Here is a 17,333-nt window from a genome sequence, read left to right as displayed (position 1 = left end):
TTTATTTTACAGTCATTTCTTAAATGCATGTTGAGAGTCAGGTACTGTGCTATAGAGATACAAAGTGAATATGATCTGCCCAATCAATGTCTTGAAAGTGTCATAGTTTGTTAGAGAAATAAATAGTAAACCCATTACCAAACTTTTGAATTTGCAGGGTGGCTTTATTTATTTACTTTATTTATTTTCTTTATTTTATATTATATTTATTTTCAGGATTTGAGGGGCACATGACCAGGGAAAAGACCTGAGATAGCTTTGGTACTTGTTTCTTGTCTGTTAGCTTGAGGGAGGCATGTAGAAGGAGCAGCAGGCTGCATTCCCACCCAGCTCCTGGCTGCCTGGCTAGCTTATGCCTCGAAATAACAGCACATAAATTGTATTCTTTTAAACACTGCCTGGCCCATTATCTCTAGCCTCTTACTGGCTAACTCTCACATCTTGATTAACCCATTTTCAATAATCTGTGTAGCACCACGAGGTGGTGGTTTACTGGGAAAGATTCAGCATGTCTGACCTGGCGACTGGCTCCATCGCATCTGGCTCACCTCCCTTCTTCCCAGCATTCTGTTCGGTCTACTCCACCTATCTAAATTCTGCCCTATCAGGTCAAGCAGTTTTCTTTATTAATTAACCCATGAAAGCAACAGATAGAAAGAAGCACTCCCACATCAGAGGCGTGTCACTGAAGCAGTCTGATATTTTTTCTTTTTCTTTTATTATTATTATTAAAAATTTCCACCTCCTCCCATTTCCCTCTTCCTCTCCCCACTTCTCCCCCTCCCTCTCCAGTCCAAAGAGCAGTCAGGGTTCCCTGCCCTGTGGGAAGTCCAAGGTCCTCCCCACTCCATCCAGGTCTAGGAAGGTGAGCATCCAAACAGACTAGGCTCCTACAAAGCCAGTACAAGGTCCAAACGAGGAGCAGAAGGAGGGAGAACATGAGCAAGGAAATCAGGACCGCAAGGGGTGTGCCCACCCACTGAGACGTTGGGGCTGATCTAATAGGAGCTCACCAAGGCCAGCTGAACTGGGACTGATGGAGCATGTGATCAAACCAGACTCTCTGAATATGGCGGACAATGAGTGCTGACTGAGAAGCCAAGAACAATGGCACTGGGTTTTGATCCTACTTAAGTCTGATATTTTAATATCAGTAATCTGTGCTCTCTTGATATCACAAAGGACTACTAAGGTCAATAGAGATTTTTATTTCTGAGAACCATGTATATAAAAGTTTTTCTAAACAATTGTTTTACAGGTGTACTTAATTTGGGCAAGTGATTATAAATGACTGAAATAGGCTATGCTGAACCATAAATGCCATTATTTTAGAGGCATATTAAATATTACAATTCATGCCAGTTGGGGTTGTGGTGTACATCTTTAATGCCAGCACTCAGGAGACAGGGGCAGGTAGATCTCTGACACTGAGGTCCACCTGGTCTACAGAGTGAGTTACAAGATTACAAGAGAGCCAGAGATATACAGGGATACCCTGTCTTGAAAAACCAAAAATTAAAATGAAAATTCACTTGACAAATGATTGCTTTTCCACCTTAGTTGTGTTCAGGAAAAAAGAAACTGCAAATTAGAGTGACTTTATAAAATCAAATATGGTTGCCAGTGGCAGCGGAAAAGCACCGTGTGTCTCATTCTTTGGAAAGCATCACCTGTGTTCTTACTAACTGTGTTAAGTAGCTGACTTCAAATGCACATTTGAAGCCTTTTAAAATTTATCTCTTTAGGCTTGACACGGAGCAATCCCACCTCGCCTTGCCATACTATAAGATGTCTGGATTGTCTCTGGCTGAAGTTTTGGCCCGTGTGGAATGGATGGAAGACAGTGAATCACAGAAATATGAGAGAGGATTAATATTCTATATTAACCATTCACTTTATGAAAACCTGGGTGAAGAATTAAATGCAGTGAGTATAGTTTCCTATACTGTTACAGCTTCTGTTTTTAACTTTTTAATTTAATAATTTCTTTTAGTAAATAGTATTTAGAACTTAAGTTCAAAATACTTTTTTCTTTTTTCCCCACTAAAACAAAAAAATCAATATGTTCTTTTCTTCTTTAATGATTTTAGAATTATAACTTGGACAAAAGTTTAGGGGTCGCCTTCTTCTATTTCCTTAGTATTTAGCATGGAGGTGTTATCTGTTGTGATTGAGGGACCTGCCCAACCATAGTAACATCCATTTCCGAAGTGAAAGATAGAATCAAGTTGCTGCCTTCCTTTGTTTTTTTTTAACTCTATTTGACCTATTTTTTAAGTGTCCAAAACATTATTATAGATTATTTTTAATCCTTTCTGTGTTTTAAGCAGAGTTGGATATTGTAATACCATATACTTAGAGATTTCAAGGGGAGTAAAATTTCTTTTGAATTACATTAGAGCATATTTTTGAACTAAGTTGTAGTTTTTAAATTGTAGACTTTTGAATATAATAACATTTTCTCCAATGTGATTGAAGTTAGAAAAGTTGGTCACAAATTGGTATATATTTTTCCTTGATTTTTTCTTATTGCATCTCTGCAGACAGATCATGTCCTCTCATCTCTGCAGACGATAGATCATGTCCTCTCGTTTCTAGTTTCCCAAGTTGTCTCATGAACACTGTTTCTAGATCACAACTTATTCTTTATCAACTTAGATATACACAACTTAGACTTTATATAGATACACACATTCCTTGTTTTCTTTTTATACTGCTTCCCATTGGCTAACCTTTTATTCTTTGCTCATACTTGTCAAAGGAAGTAGCAGCAAAAGTGGCTCAGATATTTCATGTGGCTGAGCCAAAGCAACTGCCTCATGTCCTCTGTAGTCCCTCTATGAAGAATATTGATCCTTCAACTGCCTTGCATTATTTAAAGAAGCTGGATACACATGAATCTTCAACAGTCTTAGTGACCTTGACCAAGGCAGCAGTGGCCTTGAAAATGGGAGATCTTGACCTGTACTCGAATGAAATGAAGAGCCACTCAGAGGTAGAGTACCAGGCCTGGTGTTGGCTACAGTCTGAGAGGATTGGAGGCGGTCCCAGGGCACTTGGCTTTCTTCTGCCTTCTTTGTACCTCATGACTACGTTTTTTTTTCTTTTCGAGTTAGGGTTTTTCTGTATAAATGCACTGGCTGTTCTGGAATATGCTCTGTATACAAGGTTAGGCTGAAACTCAGAGAGAGCTGCATGCCTCTGCCTCCTGAGTGCTGGGATTAAAGGCATGAGCCATCACCTCCAGGCCTACCTCATGGTTTCTTAATAATAGATAATAGACATTATTAGATGGGGACCACTCTAAGTGGGATTTTAGACTGGCAAATGAAACAAAAGAAAAATGACTGATAAATATCAGCAGAGGCTTTCATCATCTGAGTGTCACATACATTCAGAATATTATGTTTGATACAAAAGAGTATAAGCACAGTACCCACAGCTGACCATCAAAGGAAGTGTAAGGTCTGACAGTGTAGTCACTGGAAGCATGATAGGGTGTTGAGGTTTTTTTAGTATACAAAGAAGGATATTAACTGTAAATGATAGGAGTCTAATAGGTCAAAAATGCTCTCCACTCAGGAAAACCACAAGTGACTCCATGGACTAGTGGATGTTTAAATGGTGCACCAAAGGAAGAAAGGTTATTTATTTATTTATTTAGAAAGAGGGGTCATTTAGGACATAGGCCAAAGATGGGGACGAAGGATAATTTTGCACTCGTTTCCTAGGCCTAGTCTAAATTGCTTGCATGGGGTATTTCATTTCATTCTCGTTTAGTGTGATATCAGTGTTGTCACAAGTGTTTACACACGAGAGCCCTGAGACCCAGAACTGAAATTATTTGTTTCTGATTGCGCAGTTGGTCATCTTGAACTATCAAGGTGACTTTAGAGCCTGGGCCTTGTTGTTATTGTTGCCTGCTTGGTCAAATGTTTCCAGTATAAACATGTCTTCTAAAACAGGGGAAAGAAATCATTATACCAGGAGACAATTTGCTATGAGAAGAAGTTAGCCCCAGGGCATCTGCTTGGAAATGAGTAGAATTCTGAAAATCAGAGTTTTCTTTACATAATTTTGAGAATCATATATATTCCTAATATAAAATTCTTTACAAAATAGAATATCTCTAAGTTTAGTTCTCTATAAATTATTTACATAAGACAGCAAATAATCTCCTTTTTGGGGACAAGAGGATAAGAATGGAAATAAAGTGTTAACAACTTTCCCCGGATGTGTGCATTGGCATATATATACATGTGAACTGAGTCACGTGCACTTCATTTCAACATTTCTTTCTGAACCTGAAGGTGAAGCTGCTGTACGGCTTCATTCTGGAACCTCGGCTGTTGATTCAACACTGGAAAGGACAGATTGTTCCTACTGAGCTTGCAATTCACTTGAAGGAAACTCAGCCTGGATTGCTTCTGACTTCAGTCCTGGGCTTACAGAAAAATGGTAAAATTGGAATTGAAGAAGCAGATTCTTTTTTTAAGGTTTGTCCAGTTAAAAATATAATTTCTCTGAATGACCTGATAGAAACCAAAGGAGAGTAAAGAATAGAACTGAAGTGAATTTCATTCGTCTTTGAAAGGACAGACTTCTTTTATGTGCTTTTTATTATTATAATTATTATTATTATTAAAAATTTTCACCTCCTCTCCCATTTCCCTCCCCCTCCCCCACTCCTCTCCCCCTCCCTCTCCAGTCCAAAGAGCAGTCAGGGTACCCTGTCCTGTGGGAAGTCCAAGGTCCTCCCCCTCCATCCAGGTCTAGGAAGGTAAGCATCCAAACAGACTAGGTTCTTACAAAGCCAGTATATGCAGTAGAATCAAAACCCAGTGCCATTGTCCTTGGCTTCTCAGTCAGCCCTCCTTGTCAGCCATGTTCACAGAGTCCGGTTTGATCACATGATCCATCAGTCCCAGTACAGCTGGCCTTGGTGAGTTCCCATTAGATCAGCCCACCATCACAGTGGGTGGGCGCACCCCTCGCAGTCCTGATTTCCTTGCTCATGTTCTCTCTCCTTCTGCTCCTCATTTGGACCTTGGGAGCTCAGTCCAGTGCTCCAATGTGGGTCTCTGTCTCTATCTCCAGAGGACAGACTTCTGTATAATCAGTTTGTAATGTAAATATACAGATTAAAAGAATGTGTCTGCAGAATGTTCATGCACAGAACCTAGAATATATCTATATCTTTGCTCTTGCCATGGCAGTCGAGCCAAATTTATAAGCTACGCGACCACATGGTGGAGCAATAGCTCTGTTTCACATCTGGCTCAGGATTTATGTGAGGCACCCTGTTTTCAAGGTCCTGTGTGGAAAGGATGAAGACACAATTCCTCAGCTTTTGGTAGACTTCTGGGAGGCTCAGCTTGTAGCTTGTCTCCCCAACATGGTTCTTCAGGACCTCTTCTTCAAGCTTACAACTCAGTACATCTGGAGGATATCTAGGAGGCAATGCCCTGATACCATACCACTGAGAACAGCAGAAGATTTGGTAAGATAATGAAATAGTGCCTTAAATGCATACGCTGCATGCTGCAATAATGTGTTCTTAGTTTTATTTTATTTTTGAGAAAGCTAGAAAGAGAGATCAGATGCTGCGTGCAGAGCCTAAAGGTCACTCTCAGGTATTATTCTCAGGAACTCTGTGCATTTCTTTTGCAACAAAGTCTCTAATTGACCTACACACTATGAATTGGGCTGTACTAGTTAACATGAGAGCCCCAAGAATCTTCCCTTCTGCTTCCTCACCATTGAGATTACAAATGTGTACAGTCATACCTGACATTTTTGTCGGTTCTAGTACTCAAAATTCAGGTCTTCATTCTTGTGATATATACACATTGCCTACTGAGGCTATCTTTCTAGCCTCTACCTTGTGTTTAATGCTTAGAATGTACCTGAAGTTACCCACATTTTACATACTTTCCCATTCTAAAGAGCATCACCTTGGACCGCTAAGATGGCTTATCAAGTAAAGGCCCTTTCTGCCAAGTTTCATCTAAGGCCTAAGCTCCATATTTGGGATTCACAGTAGGAGAGAACTGACTCCTGAAAGTTGTTTTCAAATCTCTACATGTGTTTCAGTGCACCCACAAGTGTACACCCATAGCACACACAAACACACACACACACACAATAAATAAATAAAATTTAAAGACTACCCCCTAGAAGCCAGGTGTCACGGCACACACCTTTAACCCTATTACTCAGGAGGCAGAGGAAGGTAGATGTTTATAAGGTCCGAGACAGCCTGATCTACAAAGGGAATTCCAGGCCAGCCAGGTCCACACAGGGACCCTAACTCAAATTTCACACGCTTAAAATAATGAATGCTCCTGTAGTCCCCTATTCCCCCGTGCAGTGGCACAGCATGTGAAGGATGTTTCCCAGAGCACTATCTCACCTGTACTTGTTAGTGGAGGACTGAATAAAGGGGGGCCTCTCTGAAGAATTTTGGAAGGCCTGAGGCAAGGGGCAGCAGCACTGTGCTTCTGTTTCCTGTCAGGGGCACACTCAGCTTTAGGTGTGTTTTGGGCAGTTGTAGCAGCCCTTGCTCCCCATCCTACCCTGTTTTTTTCTTTCAGCCCAGTTGTCGTGACTGCTGTGCTTACTCTGCAGTGACTGAAAAGGTTACCAGTATCATGTCTTAGACAAAGGATACTCAATGGGATCATATCAAGACCTTACAGGGATGTTTTGTAATCCCCAAAACGATATAAATAAAACTCATTTCCACCGTTACCTTTAATTCTTTTTAAATACATGGGTTTTTTTTTTTTTGTTGTTGTTGTTGTTGTTGAGACAGGATTTCTCTGTGTAACAGCCCTCGCTGTCCTGGAATTAGCTCTGTAGACCTCAAACTCTGTGGGCTCAAACTCACAGAGATCCACCTATCTCTCCTCCTCAGTGCTGGGATTAAAGGCATGCACCCCTAACACCTGGTGAATATAATTGTCTTAAGAACAGTGTTATTCTTTGTTTCTAGAAAGCACTTCTGTTGAATATTTTTAAATTTCAAAATGTTAGGAAATAGTTATTGCGAATTATTTGGTGTGGAAGCAATGAAACTGCTGCCTTTTCCAGGGAAAGACATTCTAAAAGTCTTCTTTCCCCAGGAGAGTATGTAACTGAGTCTGAGATGTGGCATAGGATTTTAATGAGTGGATGAAGAAATTGTTTGTTTTCCTGTTATTTTTGACTTGTGATGCATTTCTGTAATGTTTCAGATAAATGCCTGCAGTCATTATGGCTTAGTCTATCCATGGGTTCATGTCTTAACATCATCTGATTCCTTAGCCGATAAAAATTACACAGAAGACCTTTTGAAATTACAGGTAAAAAAAAATGTCTCTTTTATTTTTTAAATATGCAATATACTATAATATACAATTTAAATATAATGTGATATCAAATGGCTTGTTAATTTAGAATATAGCTTTTGGGGGCAAGAATCTATAGGCTTCTGCCTAGAATCACGGACACATGTGGCGTCTAAGCTGAGAGGCTGGTCTCACAGCAGGTAAATGGGTAAGATTCGACACTGTGCAACTGTCCTCGTTTTTAGGCTGAAAACACCTGTGAGAAATAAAAGTGTATAAATATAGGGATGCTTTGTAAGCCTGAGTTTTGTTTAATGTGGCCTAACAAAATTTAAACTTCTTACCTAAGCTACCACTACCGTCTGTCTTATGAAAAATATGTTCACATAGCCAGTTTATCTCACCCCAGAAGAGAATTTTTCTAAAGAATTGTGGGACACAATTGATGGTATAGGAATTCTGACTGTAACTGTTTCTGCATGTGCTGTGGTAGGTCTGGCTGTGTATATCTTTTAATGCTGCTTATTGGTCCAAAGACCAAATATAACTTTTGCCTTTCTTTTGTTTGGTTTAGTCACTGTAGCTGGCTATATATAACAATCACTATTTCATATTAGGGATTCTCTAAATTCACAGATACTTTTGATAAAATCAGGCACATTGACCATCCTTGCCCTCCATGACTCCCGAGGCCTGATGCGAGTAGCTCTCTTGTGAGCCTGTGCTGTCCGCACAGCTCTCTTCTCTGTGGCTTCACATCCAGATGCTAAAGGATGTGTTGCATGTGTTTCTTTATACCCAATGAATGGCCTTTATGGATTTTCATTCTGCTTGATACCTTTACGCTTTTGAGTATAAAATTCTTGATATAAACTTTGGAATTGGTGTCAACGTGATTATTATTAATTTTAGAGCCAGCTGATGAGTTGGGGATGGGCTAGGGAAGGAAAGTCAAGAGGCTAGATTGTTAGGCTCAGACTTCAGGCTGTGTGGCCTACATCCTTCTGTTAAATCACCAGAGTTGAGCATGGTGGCCTATGCCTGCAATTTGGCACTGAGGAGGATGAGGCAGAAGGATACAAGTTCAGCCTCATTAATTTGTTAGTTAACCACAACAATCTATCACCAAAGAAGATTCTTTCACTGTCTCTTATTTTTAGGTTCTGTGTGATACTGAAACTCCCATGTTAGCTGCTCATTTGTTCATTTTATAGCTACTGTCTGAGAATGAGGTGTACAAATATAGTAGGTAGCTTTGGGCCTTGTCCTCCCACAACACACAGAGCAGTGATGTCGTTAAAATTGTAATTGTACTATGCTGTGAAATTTCTACTGATAAAACTTCAAAGCACATTTATGATCACAGTCAAAGATATAATTCAGTGATCATTTAAAATCCCTGTAGGCAACAAAAGATGGATTTTTTCTTTTACTTATTCCATTCAATTAAACTTTCTCGTTTGACTGAGAAATTAAAGCTAATACTTAGTATTGAAAAGAGTTTCTTCATTGCTATCATTTTGTTCTATTTTTTTCCTCTGTGTTATTTGTCCTATTTGGTGTTTCTGTAGATATGACTTCATTTGTTTCTTTATGTGGCATCTTGAATTTACTTATACTCTTCAGGACAAAGTATTGCTTCTAGTATTCTCTAGGGGATAGCTTGGTGGACAATAATTCTTTTCTCTTATTTATAGCATGAAAAGTTTTTCTTTCTCTTTTACTTATGGCAGAGAGTTTTCCTGGGCTTTGCCAGCAGTCAGGTTGGCGACTGTGGTCTTTGAGTGCACCGCACTCTTCTGTTGGCGACTGTGGTCTTTGCAGTGCACCGCACTCTTCTGTTGGCGACTGTGGTCTTTGGGTGCACCGCACTCTTCTGTTGGCGACTGTGGTCTTTCGGTGCACCGCACTCTTCTGTTGGCGACTGTGGTCTTTGGGTGCACAGCACTCTTCTGTTGGCGACTGTGGTCTTTGGGTGCACAGCACTCTTCTGTTGGCGACTGTGGTCTTTGGGTGCACTGCACTCTTCTGGCTTTTTTCTCGCATCTTCTTTGTTTTGTACATTTAGTGTTTTCATTTGATGTTCCATGGGGAATTTCTTCTCTGGTCCTATTTGGTGTTCTGGGTGCTTCTTATATCTGTATTGTTGTGTCTTTCCTTAGTTTGGGGAGTTTTCGATAATTCTATTAAAAATCTATTCTATGCCATTGATATGTGATTCTTTTCTCTCATCTGTGCCTGTGCTTCATAGATTTGCTCTTCTCACAATGTCCCCAATTTTCCTTTTCTTGGAATTTTTGTTTTTAAAGATAAAAAATATACTGATTAAACTTTTCTAAATTTTTCCCTAGTTATGCTTCTTTCTCAATTATCCATAGATCAGGTAATCTCAGCCATTAATAAAAACATGATCATCAGAGCGCCCAAAGGCTTTCTTTGGCTCCCATTTAGGAGGTTGGAGGTTTAGAATCACCAGACAGCATTTCCAAATTGTGGCTATTTCCCCACCCCCAGTGGGTTGGTATGTTTGTCTGTTGTCCTCAGTTACTATAGGGCATATTTGTGTAATAATTAGTATAAAATCTGAAAGTTGTTGATAGGTTAGAGAGAACACTGACTAGTGAATACCTTGCTCTCTTTCCAGGTTGTCCTGGTTCCTACCCCTTCTATACCACCTCCCCATGTACTTGCCTGTAAAAATAGAGAATCAGAGAAATCTACCAAATCAGAGTTGAGGCAGAGAGATCTTGGTAGGAGAAAGTAATAAATAGTGTATGTGTTAAGGAGGAAGGTGGAGTCGATTTCTAGTACTGAAAAAAAAATGAAGATGTCTAAGAAACCAATCTCAACAGGATTTTACAGAGTAACAGTGATCTTTGGCCATTTTTAGTACAGTGATAGAAGTTTTGGTGAGTATTTATTTATTTGAGATAGTGTCTCATTTTGTGGGCAGGTTAACCTGAAATTCACTGTGTGATTCACGGTGCCACCAAATTCTGGGCTCCTCAATACTGCCTCTCTCAGTAAAAGGTTTATAGAGTATGGTGCCACCACACCTGGCTCCTTTTATCTGGGTCCCAGAGAATAAACTCAGGTCATCAGGCTTTGGTGGCATATTTGCTTTGCTTACCTGCCCAGCCATCTACCCATCCCACAATCACTTTTAAAAAATATATTCAATTTTCTTTTTGGTTACTGTTCTAGTTTGATCCTGTTGCTATGAAAACACCAAAATCAACTTAGGACAGGAGAATGTTTATTTGATTTACACTTCCAGATCACAGTGATGGAAGATAAGGAAGAAGTTCAACAGGAGCCTGAAGGCAGGACTTCCTGCTAGTTATTCTATGCAACATTGCCTTCGATCAGGGAACTCACTTAGAGTCAAGGAAACACAACAGAAACCATGATGGATGTTCCTCTCTAATTTGTCTTTCTGATACAGTCCAGGACCAGTTGCCCAGGGAACAGTGTTGCCCACAGTGAACTTCATCTCTCAGTGCTGGGTTTATAGGGTGTGATGACATACCTGGCTGAGACTTCATATCTCAGTGCTGGATGTAGCATAATTAATGAAAACTCAGAAAGAGAAATTGGGTTCAACTTGAAGGTCAGAAAAGCAAGATAGCCAACCACCGACTCTTATCTAGACCTTAGTCTGAAATGGTGATCCTGCCTCCAGGAATCTCAGAATAAAACTGTTTCTGAGAGTTGTCTCCTCCCATTTTATAATCCTTTCTAGTTCTGGGATTAAAGGTGTGTACCACTACTCCCTAGTTTCTGTGGCAAACTAGTGAATCTACTGGGATTAAAGGTGTGTTTTATTGCTGCCTGGTCTATAAGGGTGGCCAGTGTGGCTCTTTTACTTTTCAGATCCCCAGGCAAGTTTTATTTATTAAAATACAAGTGAAATATCACTACAACTGGATGTATAGGGTACGATGCTACACCTGGCTGAGACTTCATCTGTCGGTGCTGGGGCATGCCTGATTAAGTATAGCTTAGTGTTGCTTATTATACTGACTTTTAAATTCTTAGCAATATAGCTAAAAGGAAGTAAAACTTTACAAGTAACCCATGTTGTGCTTCCCTGACTAGTTTCATTTCACCTCTGGTTTGGTACCCATGCTTTTCCTCTTCCTGCCACACCCGTTATCCTGTTTAATCAAGAGTCAGGAGAGAAGCAACTTGTGCCTCCTTGTATGTTGGGAGATACTGTGAATGGAAGAGCCTTACTTTATTTCATCTTTGCTATCTTAGTGCCAGGAAATTATCCAGCTTGGTAAGAAAAGATACCAACCTTATTTTCCTGGCCACTCCTTGGTAGACATCTGGAATAAAATAATCATGCTGATTAAGAATGTAGAGTAGATGTTCCAGATTGTCCTGTAACTCTGAGAAGATGCTGTAGCAAAAGAAGATACAGTGAAAGAAATTAAGCCATAACTATATCTCTTAATAGGAAAAGACAAAATAGAAATTATTTTGATGGTAGAATAAAAAAAATGCTATAGAATTTAAGAGTAAAAATTAGTGAAGTTGCTTGAAAGGAAAAACTAGTAAATCTATGAATATTGAAGTACTGCTTGTGCTTGTCATTTTCTGTGTATCAGGTGGCAAATGACTAGGTTCTAAATAGTCACTTTAAAAAGAATTACTGTTTATATCGGGGGAGCAGTGAGATACATGCCACAGTATATGTCTAACTTAGAGGAAAACTTGAGAGACTCAGTTCTCTCCTATTATCTGGGTCCCAGAGAATAAACTAGAGCCTTCTCTAGTTCTATGAAGACATTACCTCATAGACGTGCTGCAGACCAAACTAATAAAGGCAGTTAATCATTGAGTTTCATATGTGTTACAGTGACAGTTACACCTACACACCCATCACACGTACACTCATTTTATATGCTTCTTATTGAAATTTTGGAAAAGACAGGGAAATGTTATAAGAAAATAAAACAAAACAGGGCTTTGTCCCACCTCCTCATTTGTTAAGCTAATCTCTGCTTCAAACTGCAGTACTCTGCCAAATATCTTCCTATAAAGGTTTTGTACACTGTGTGGATTTTACAGCATTAGTCATGCTTTGTGTACAATTTTGCCTCAAGACATTTTGACTCAGTTTTGTCCTTCTTAACTGACCTTTGGAAATATAATTTTGGCAATTCTGTGATGTTCCATAAGGTATGTGCCATAGTTTATTAATGTCATTCCTTCTTGTTGGACATGCAGCCACCCACGGGCTTTCAGTGTTACAAGTACCCATGCAAAGCATTATGGAGCATAAATCCCTGACCACATGTTGGGCATATCCGTAGGATAGAGTTCTAATTAAAGATGATTGCTTTGTACTACACAGACTTTTTTTAAAAAAAAAAAAACTAGAGCTAAATTTAAGATTATTTAGCACTTCAGTACAAGTATTTCAGGGCTAATTCCTGCTCTCTAAAATTGCATTTTCTTTCTTTTTTTGTCAAAGTGGGATCTTATCATTTTAAAAAATGCTGTATGTTGTATTTTAATTTGGGGTGCTTCATTCCATAATATTTCACTTTTCTGTTCATAGTCTCTCATTTGTGGCCCTTCATTTGATGTAAGTTCCATTATTCCATTTCTGGAGCTGCTCTCAGAAGATACTGTTGCTGGCCTCAGTGCTCATGTTCTGTGCCATACAAGATTACAAGAGTATGAACAATGCATAGACACATTGCTAGAGAGATGCCCGGAGGCAGTCATTGCATATGCTAATCAGGAACTGAGAGAAGAACATTGGGTATGCATTTCAGATGGTGTTCCTAGTCTTGATCCATGATGATAAGATTGGGTAATTGTGTTGACTTATCTACAAAATGAGGACTGTTAATTTTAGTGTAATTTTACTGGATTGTATGTCCAAAGAACTTTCAGGACTTTTAGGTGCTATTAAAATGCATGGGGATGATCTATCTCATCTTTAAAGAGCCCTTATTTCCAGATGAGATCAGTGAGTACTTAAAGGGCAGGGCAACATGTGTGTGGCTGGGGGATACACCTTCCCTGTATTTGGTTTTTGATTTAGCAATTAATAGAGTTTTAGCTTTAGCACTTTTTAAATTTCTTTTTGCCAACCAAGACAAAAGGACATATCTATTATGTTTTTCCTTGAAAATAAATGTGTGCATGTGTACCTCAAGTCAAAGGCTTTCCCTTTTGTTTGAGTTTCATCAGAAGCCTAGCTGCTGATAAAGCTCTTGTTGCAACAGAGGTGATGCCGTGACCAAAGGAGGCCAAAGGATACATTTTCCTCTTTGCTCTCTTGCATGGCCTTCTTTCTCTCATTAGAAATCTGAGGAATAGATGCAGCATACTAAAATGTCTTCATTCGCCCTAAAAATAGGTTCTGTGGTGGAAAAAACTGCTGCCTGATCTCTGTCAGAAAGTCAAGTGTGGTGGAGAGAAGCACCAACTTTATCTATCGTCTTTAAAAGGTAAAACTAAAATTCTCTTTTTTGATGGTTATGAATTTTACTCTCAGTTTTAAGTAGGACAAGTTCTTGTTTGTCTCCATGATATTAAGTGGGGTACAAAAGTCCCAGAAGCCATCTGAAGTGTTTTCAGCTTTCATGTTGCCCCTCACACTTGATTCTAACTCATCATCTATAGCCACAGAACTGATGTTCTATGAAGTTAACATTTCTAAACTTTTAGTTTATTATTTTCATGGAAATTCCAATATTTAAAATATCACAGAAGTTTAGAAGTTTTGCTTTTCAATTTGCTTCATGTAGGAAATTAAGTTTAGCAAACAAATTGTAAGTATTGAAAAACTTATTGTTCTTTAACGATTTACACCTTGAACATGTAAATTCCAGTTTTCTGTAGCTTTGGAATAGTTGGGTTTTTATAATTCATAAACTGCTAAAACAAACACCGAATATTCTGTGTGATTTAGACTGCAGTATCTCAAGAGCTGGCATAGAGTTTTATTCTTTTTTTGTGGTACAGCCTCCTTATTAGCATTGAGCCCCTGTAGGGAAGGATCTGTGGCTCTTTGTTGATGGAGTTTCGTTTCTTTGAGGTCTTCCTGTTGGCAGCTATAGACCACTGAGAAGAACTCAGGAGTAGATTCTTTGGAATTGGAACTGAGTTCTAGGTCTGCCATATACAATCCAGTTTTTAAATATTGTTAGTTAATGAGAAGTTCTTAACTGACTCTAGAGGACAATATTGGGTAAACTTACATAAAGATCAGGTTGAAGATGGTGGACAGGGACTTATACAAGACATTTAGGAAAAATCTTTCGACTGTGATATTATTTTTTGAACTTTTCATTTAGCTTTGGAAAATTATCTGTGTTGAGAAGGGTTCCTCCCCATCCCATTAAGAATGCTAGTCAGCATCTTTGTCTCCTACCTGTATCACCACCACCCCAGTTATGACAAATACAAGTATCTCCAGATGCTGCCAGGTGTCACCTGAGGACGGAATTATCCTAGTTGAGAACCAGTGCACTAATGCAGAGCTATTGAAATGACAGTGAATAGGTGGATTATTTAAGGAAAAATTTGTTAATTATTTTGAAATAATGAACTATTATATTTTAATTAATTTTTGTTTGCATATTTATAGGTGTATGAGTGTTTGGTCTTTGTGTATGTATATACATCATGTGTATGCCTGCTGCCCTCAGAGACCAATAAAAGTGCATCAACTCCCATGGAATTGTAGAAACAGACAACAGTGAGCTGCCATGTGGGTACTGGGAATGAAACCCAGGTCCCCTACAAGATCAACCAGTGTTCTTAACCACTGAGTCATTTCTCTAGCCCACTACTTTTATTTTTAAAAAGATCTAATATTGTAACATATTGTAAACATAAGGTTTTAAAAGTCAAAATTTTGACAGTGAAATTAACTTTTAATGTTTGGTAAACGTATTTTAGATATACTGGGGTATTTTAAGTATGTAGATTTACTTTTTTTTGGGGTTTTTTTTGTTTTTGTTTTTGTTTTTTTTTTTGGTTTTTCAAAACAGGGTTTCTCTGTAGCTTTGAAACCTGTCCTGGAACTAGCTCTTGTAGATCAGGCAGGCCGTCAACTCACAGAGGCCTGCCTACCTTTGCCTCCCGAATGCTGGAATTAAAGGCAGACATAACCACTGCCCAGGTTGATTTACTTCTTTCTGGATCATTCCTAGATGATCTCATAGATGAATAGTAGAATAAAGGCGAGTAATATTTTTGTGTGTGCTTAGTTATATGTGTGGTATGCACATATGTGCAGGTGTTTGGACACACATGCATATGTAGGCATCTGCAAAGATTTCATGTTGACCTCAAGTATTTTCCTGGATTACTCCCCACCTTACGAATTGAGACAGGGTCTCTCTTTGCATCTGAAGCCTTTTGTGTTTGCTACTATGACTAGCTTGCTCTGGGAATTCCCTGTCTCCTGATTCCCACACAATAAAATTACAGATGGACGACCAAGCACACCTGGATTTTTATGTGAGGTTCTTGGTTGTTGTGTTCTCATGGCAAGTACTTTTCCCTCTGAGCCACATTCACAGCCTACATTTTTATATTTTATTTGTTTATTTATTGCTCATGTATGTGCACACATGTTGATATGCTATGATGCACATGTGGTGGTCAGAAGACAACTTTGGACTTGGTTCTCTTTTTCTACCTTTTTGTAGTTCTGAGGATTGAAGTCAAGAGCCAATGGGCCAAGCAGTGATTTAATTCATACAGTTTCTGTGTGATTATTTTGGGGCTGAACACCCGGGAACCAACAAGCGGCCTCCCACTACAAGGTCACATACTTCTTACCTGCTGAGACATCTCAATCACCCTCTGCCCCTATTTTAATATTTTCTTATCTTCATTTTCTCTAACTGAACCACACACCATAACTGTTAGTATATTCTCTTTGGATTAAATAAACAAAAACATTAAGGGATTTAGGAAGGGAAACCAAATGAGAAGTTAGGAGAAGTTTTTAAAATACTATACAGATTTAAAGTGTTGGCTTCATTCTTAGAGTTATAATTTATATTAAGGCCTCACTGGTGAGAGAAGAGAATTGAACAGTGGTGATATTTTTACTAACTTTGTAACTGCTCTGTACTTACCCCAAGTAAAAGTTCTTATGTCTAGGCTACTACTTATAGTCTCTATGTTTAGGTAAGTAAACATGGTTGATAGGAAATTAATAGCAATTTAGGTGTTTCATATGAATTCCGTAAGCTAGTTAGTGGTTGCTGTTTATTAGGATCATCTCGTATATTAGAGAAGTATCCTATTATCGTTCTCAAAGAACACTGGAAACTAGCAGTATGCTGTAGATGAAGATACTCGCTTTGAAGACTCAGTAACTTTTTGTAAGATTTATTTTTATTATTCTAAATAATATAGTTTTATCTGTATATGGGTTTGATCTCAAAAGGTATGTGTGTATGTTTGTGTATGTGTGTCTACATGTGGGTGTGTGTGTGTGCACATGAGGGCAGGTGACCTCAGAAGGTGTGTGTGTGTATGTGTGTGCACATGTGTATGGGTGTGTGCACATTAGCGCAGGTAACCTAAGAAGGGGTATGTGTGTCTCCATGTGAGTGTGTGCACATGAGTACAGGTGGCCTCAGAGACCTGAGGTGACAAATCTAGAACTGGGGTTACAGGATTTTGTGACACCTGACATGGGTGCTGGCAACCTAAACTAAGGTACTCTGGAAGAACGGCAAATGCTCTTAGCCACTGAGTCATATTTCCAGCCCCAAGCCCCATATTTAAAGTCATGCAGCATGTACATTGAAGAGTACCCATCTGTTCTAGGTGTATCTGATTGAACAACGAAAAGTCCTTCCCATGTGTCCCTGTTGCATAGTTCTTTAACTTCTCAGTGGACTGGCCATCCCGTTGTATGAAGGATGATTTAAATTGACAGATGATAGAGGGGGTTGTACAGTAGTCCTGCAAATGGGTAAGGAACACAGGGGAGATGATGCTGGAGTATGGGTAAAG

General features: G+C 39.0%; 2 protein-coding genes across 6 annotated transcripts in view; one reads left to right on the top strand and one right to left on the bottom strand.

The window, feature by feature from the left end:
• The window catches only part of Hps3 (HPS3 biogenesis of lysosomal organelles complex 2 subunit 1), a 57,553-nt gene that overhangs the window by 38,356 nt on the left and 1,864 nt on the right, over positions 1–17,333 (top strand). For 2 of the 5 annotated variants that reach the window (XM_075950965.1, XM_075950969.1), the window contains exons 10-16: positions 1,746–1,926; positions 2,762–2,995; positions 4,311–4,496; positions 5,312–5,500; positions 7,236–7,343; positions 12,898–13,104; positions 13,708–13,798. In XM_075950965.1, coding sequence (XP_075807080.1) covers positions 1,746–1,926; positions 2,762–2,995; positions 4,311–4,496; positions 5,312–5,500; positions 7,236–7,343; positions 12,898–13,104; positions 13,708–13,798 — 1,196 coding nt within the window. The remainder of the gene's footprint in view (positions 1–1,745; positions 1,927–2,761; positions 2,996–4,310; positions 4,497–5,311; positions 5,501–7,235; positions 7,344–12,897; positions 13,105–13,707; positions 13,799–17,333) is intronic. The other 3 variants (XM_075950967.1, XM_075950966.1, XM_075950968.1) reach the window with 3 other exon arrangements.
• The window catches only part of Cp (ceruloplasmin), a 52,012-nt gene continuing 42,129 nt past the window's right edge, over positions 7,451–17,333 (bottom strand). The window contains exons 19-20 of the mRNA XM_075950963.1: positions 11,629–11,733; positions 7,451–7,584 (exon numbers count right to left, since the gene is read on the bottom strand). Of these exons, the coding sequence (XP_075807078.1) occupies positions 11,630–11,733 (104 nt within the window). The 3' untranslated portion in view covers positions 7,451–7,584; position 11,629. The remainder of the gene's footprint in view (positions 7,585–11,628; positions 11,734–17,333) is intronic.

This window comes from Microtus pennsylvanicus, chromosome 16 (genome assembly GCF_037038515.1).
Source record: "Microtus pennsylvanicus isolate mMicPen1 chromosome 16, mMicPen1.hap1, whole genome shotgun sequence".
Lineage (NCBI taxonomy): Eukaryota > Metazoa > Chordata > Mammalia > Rodentia > Cricetidae > Microtus > Microtus pennsylvanicus.
The sequence above is the reverse complement of the archived record's forward strand: the minus strand, read 5'-3'. Positions and strand labels throughout refer to the sequence as shown.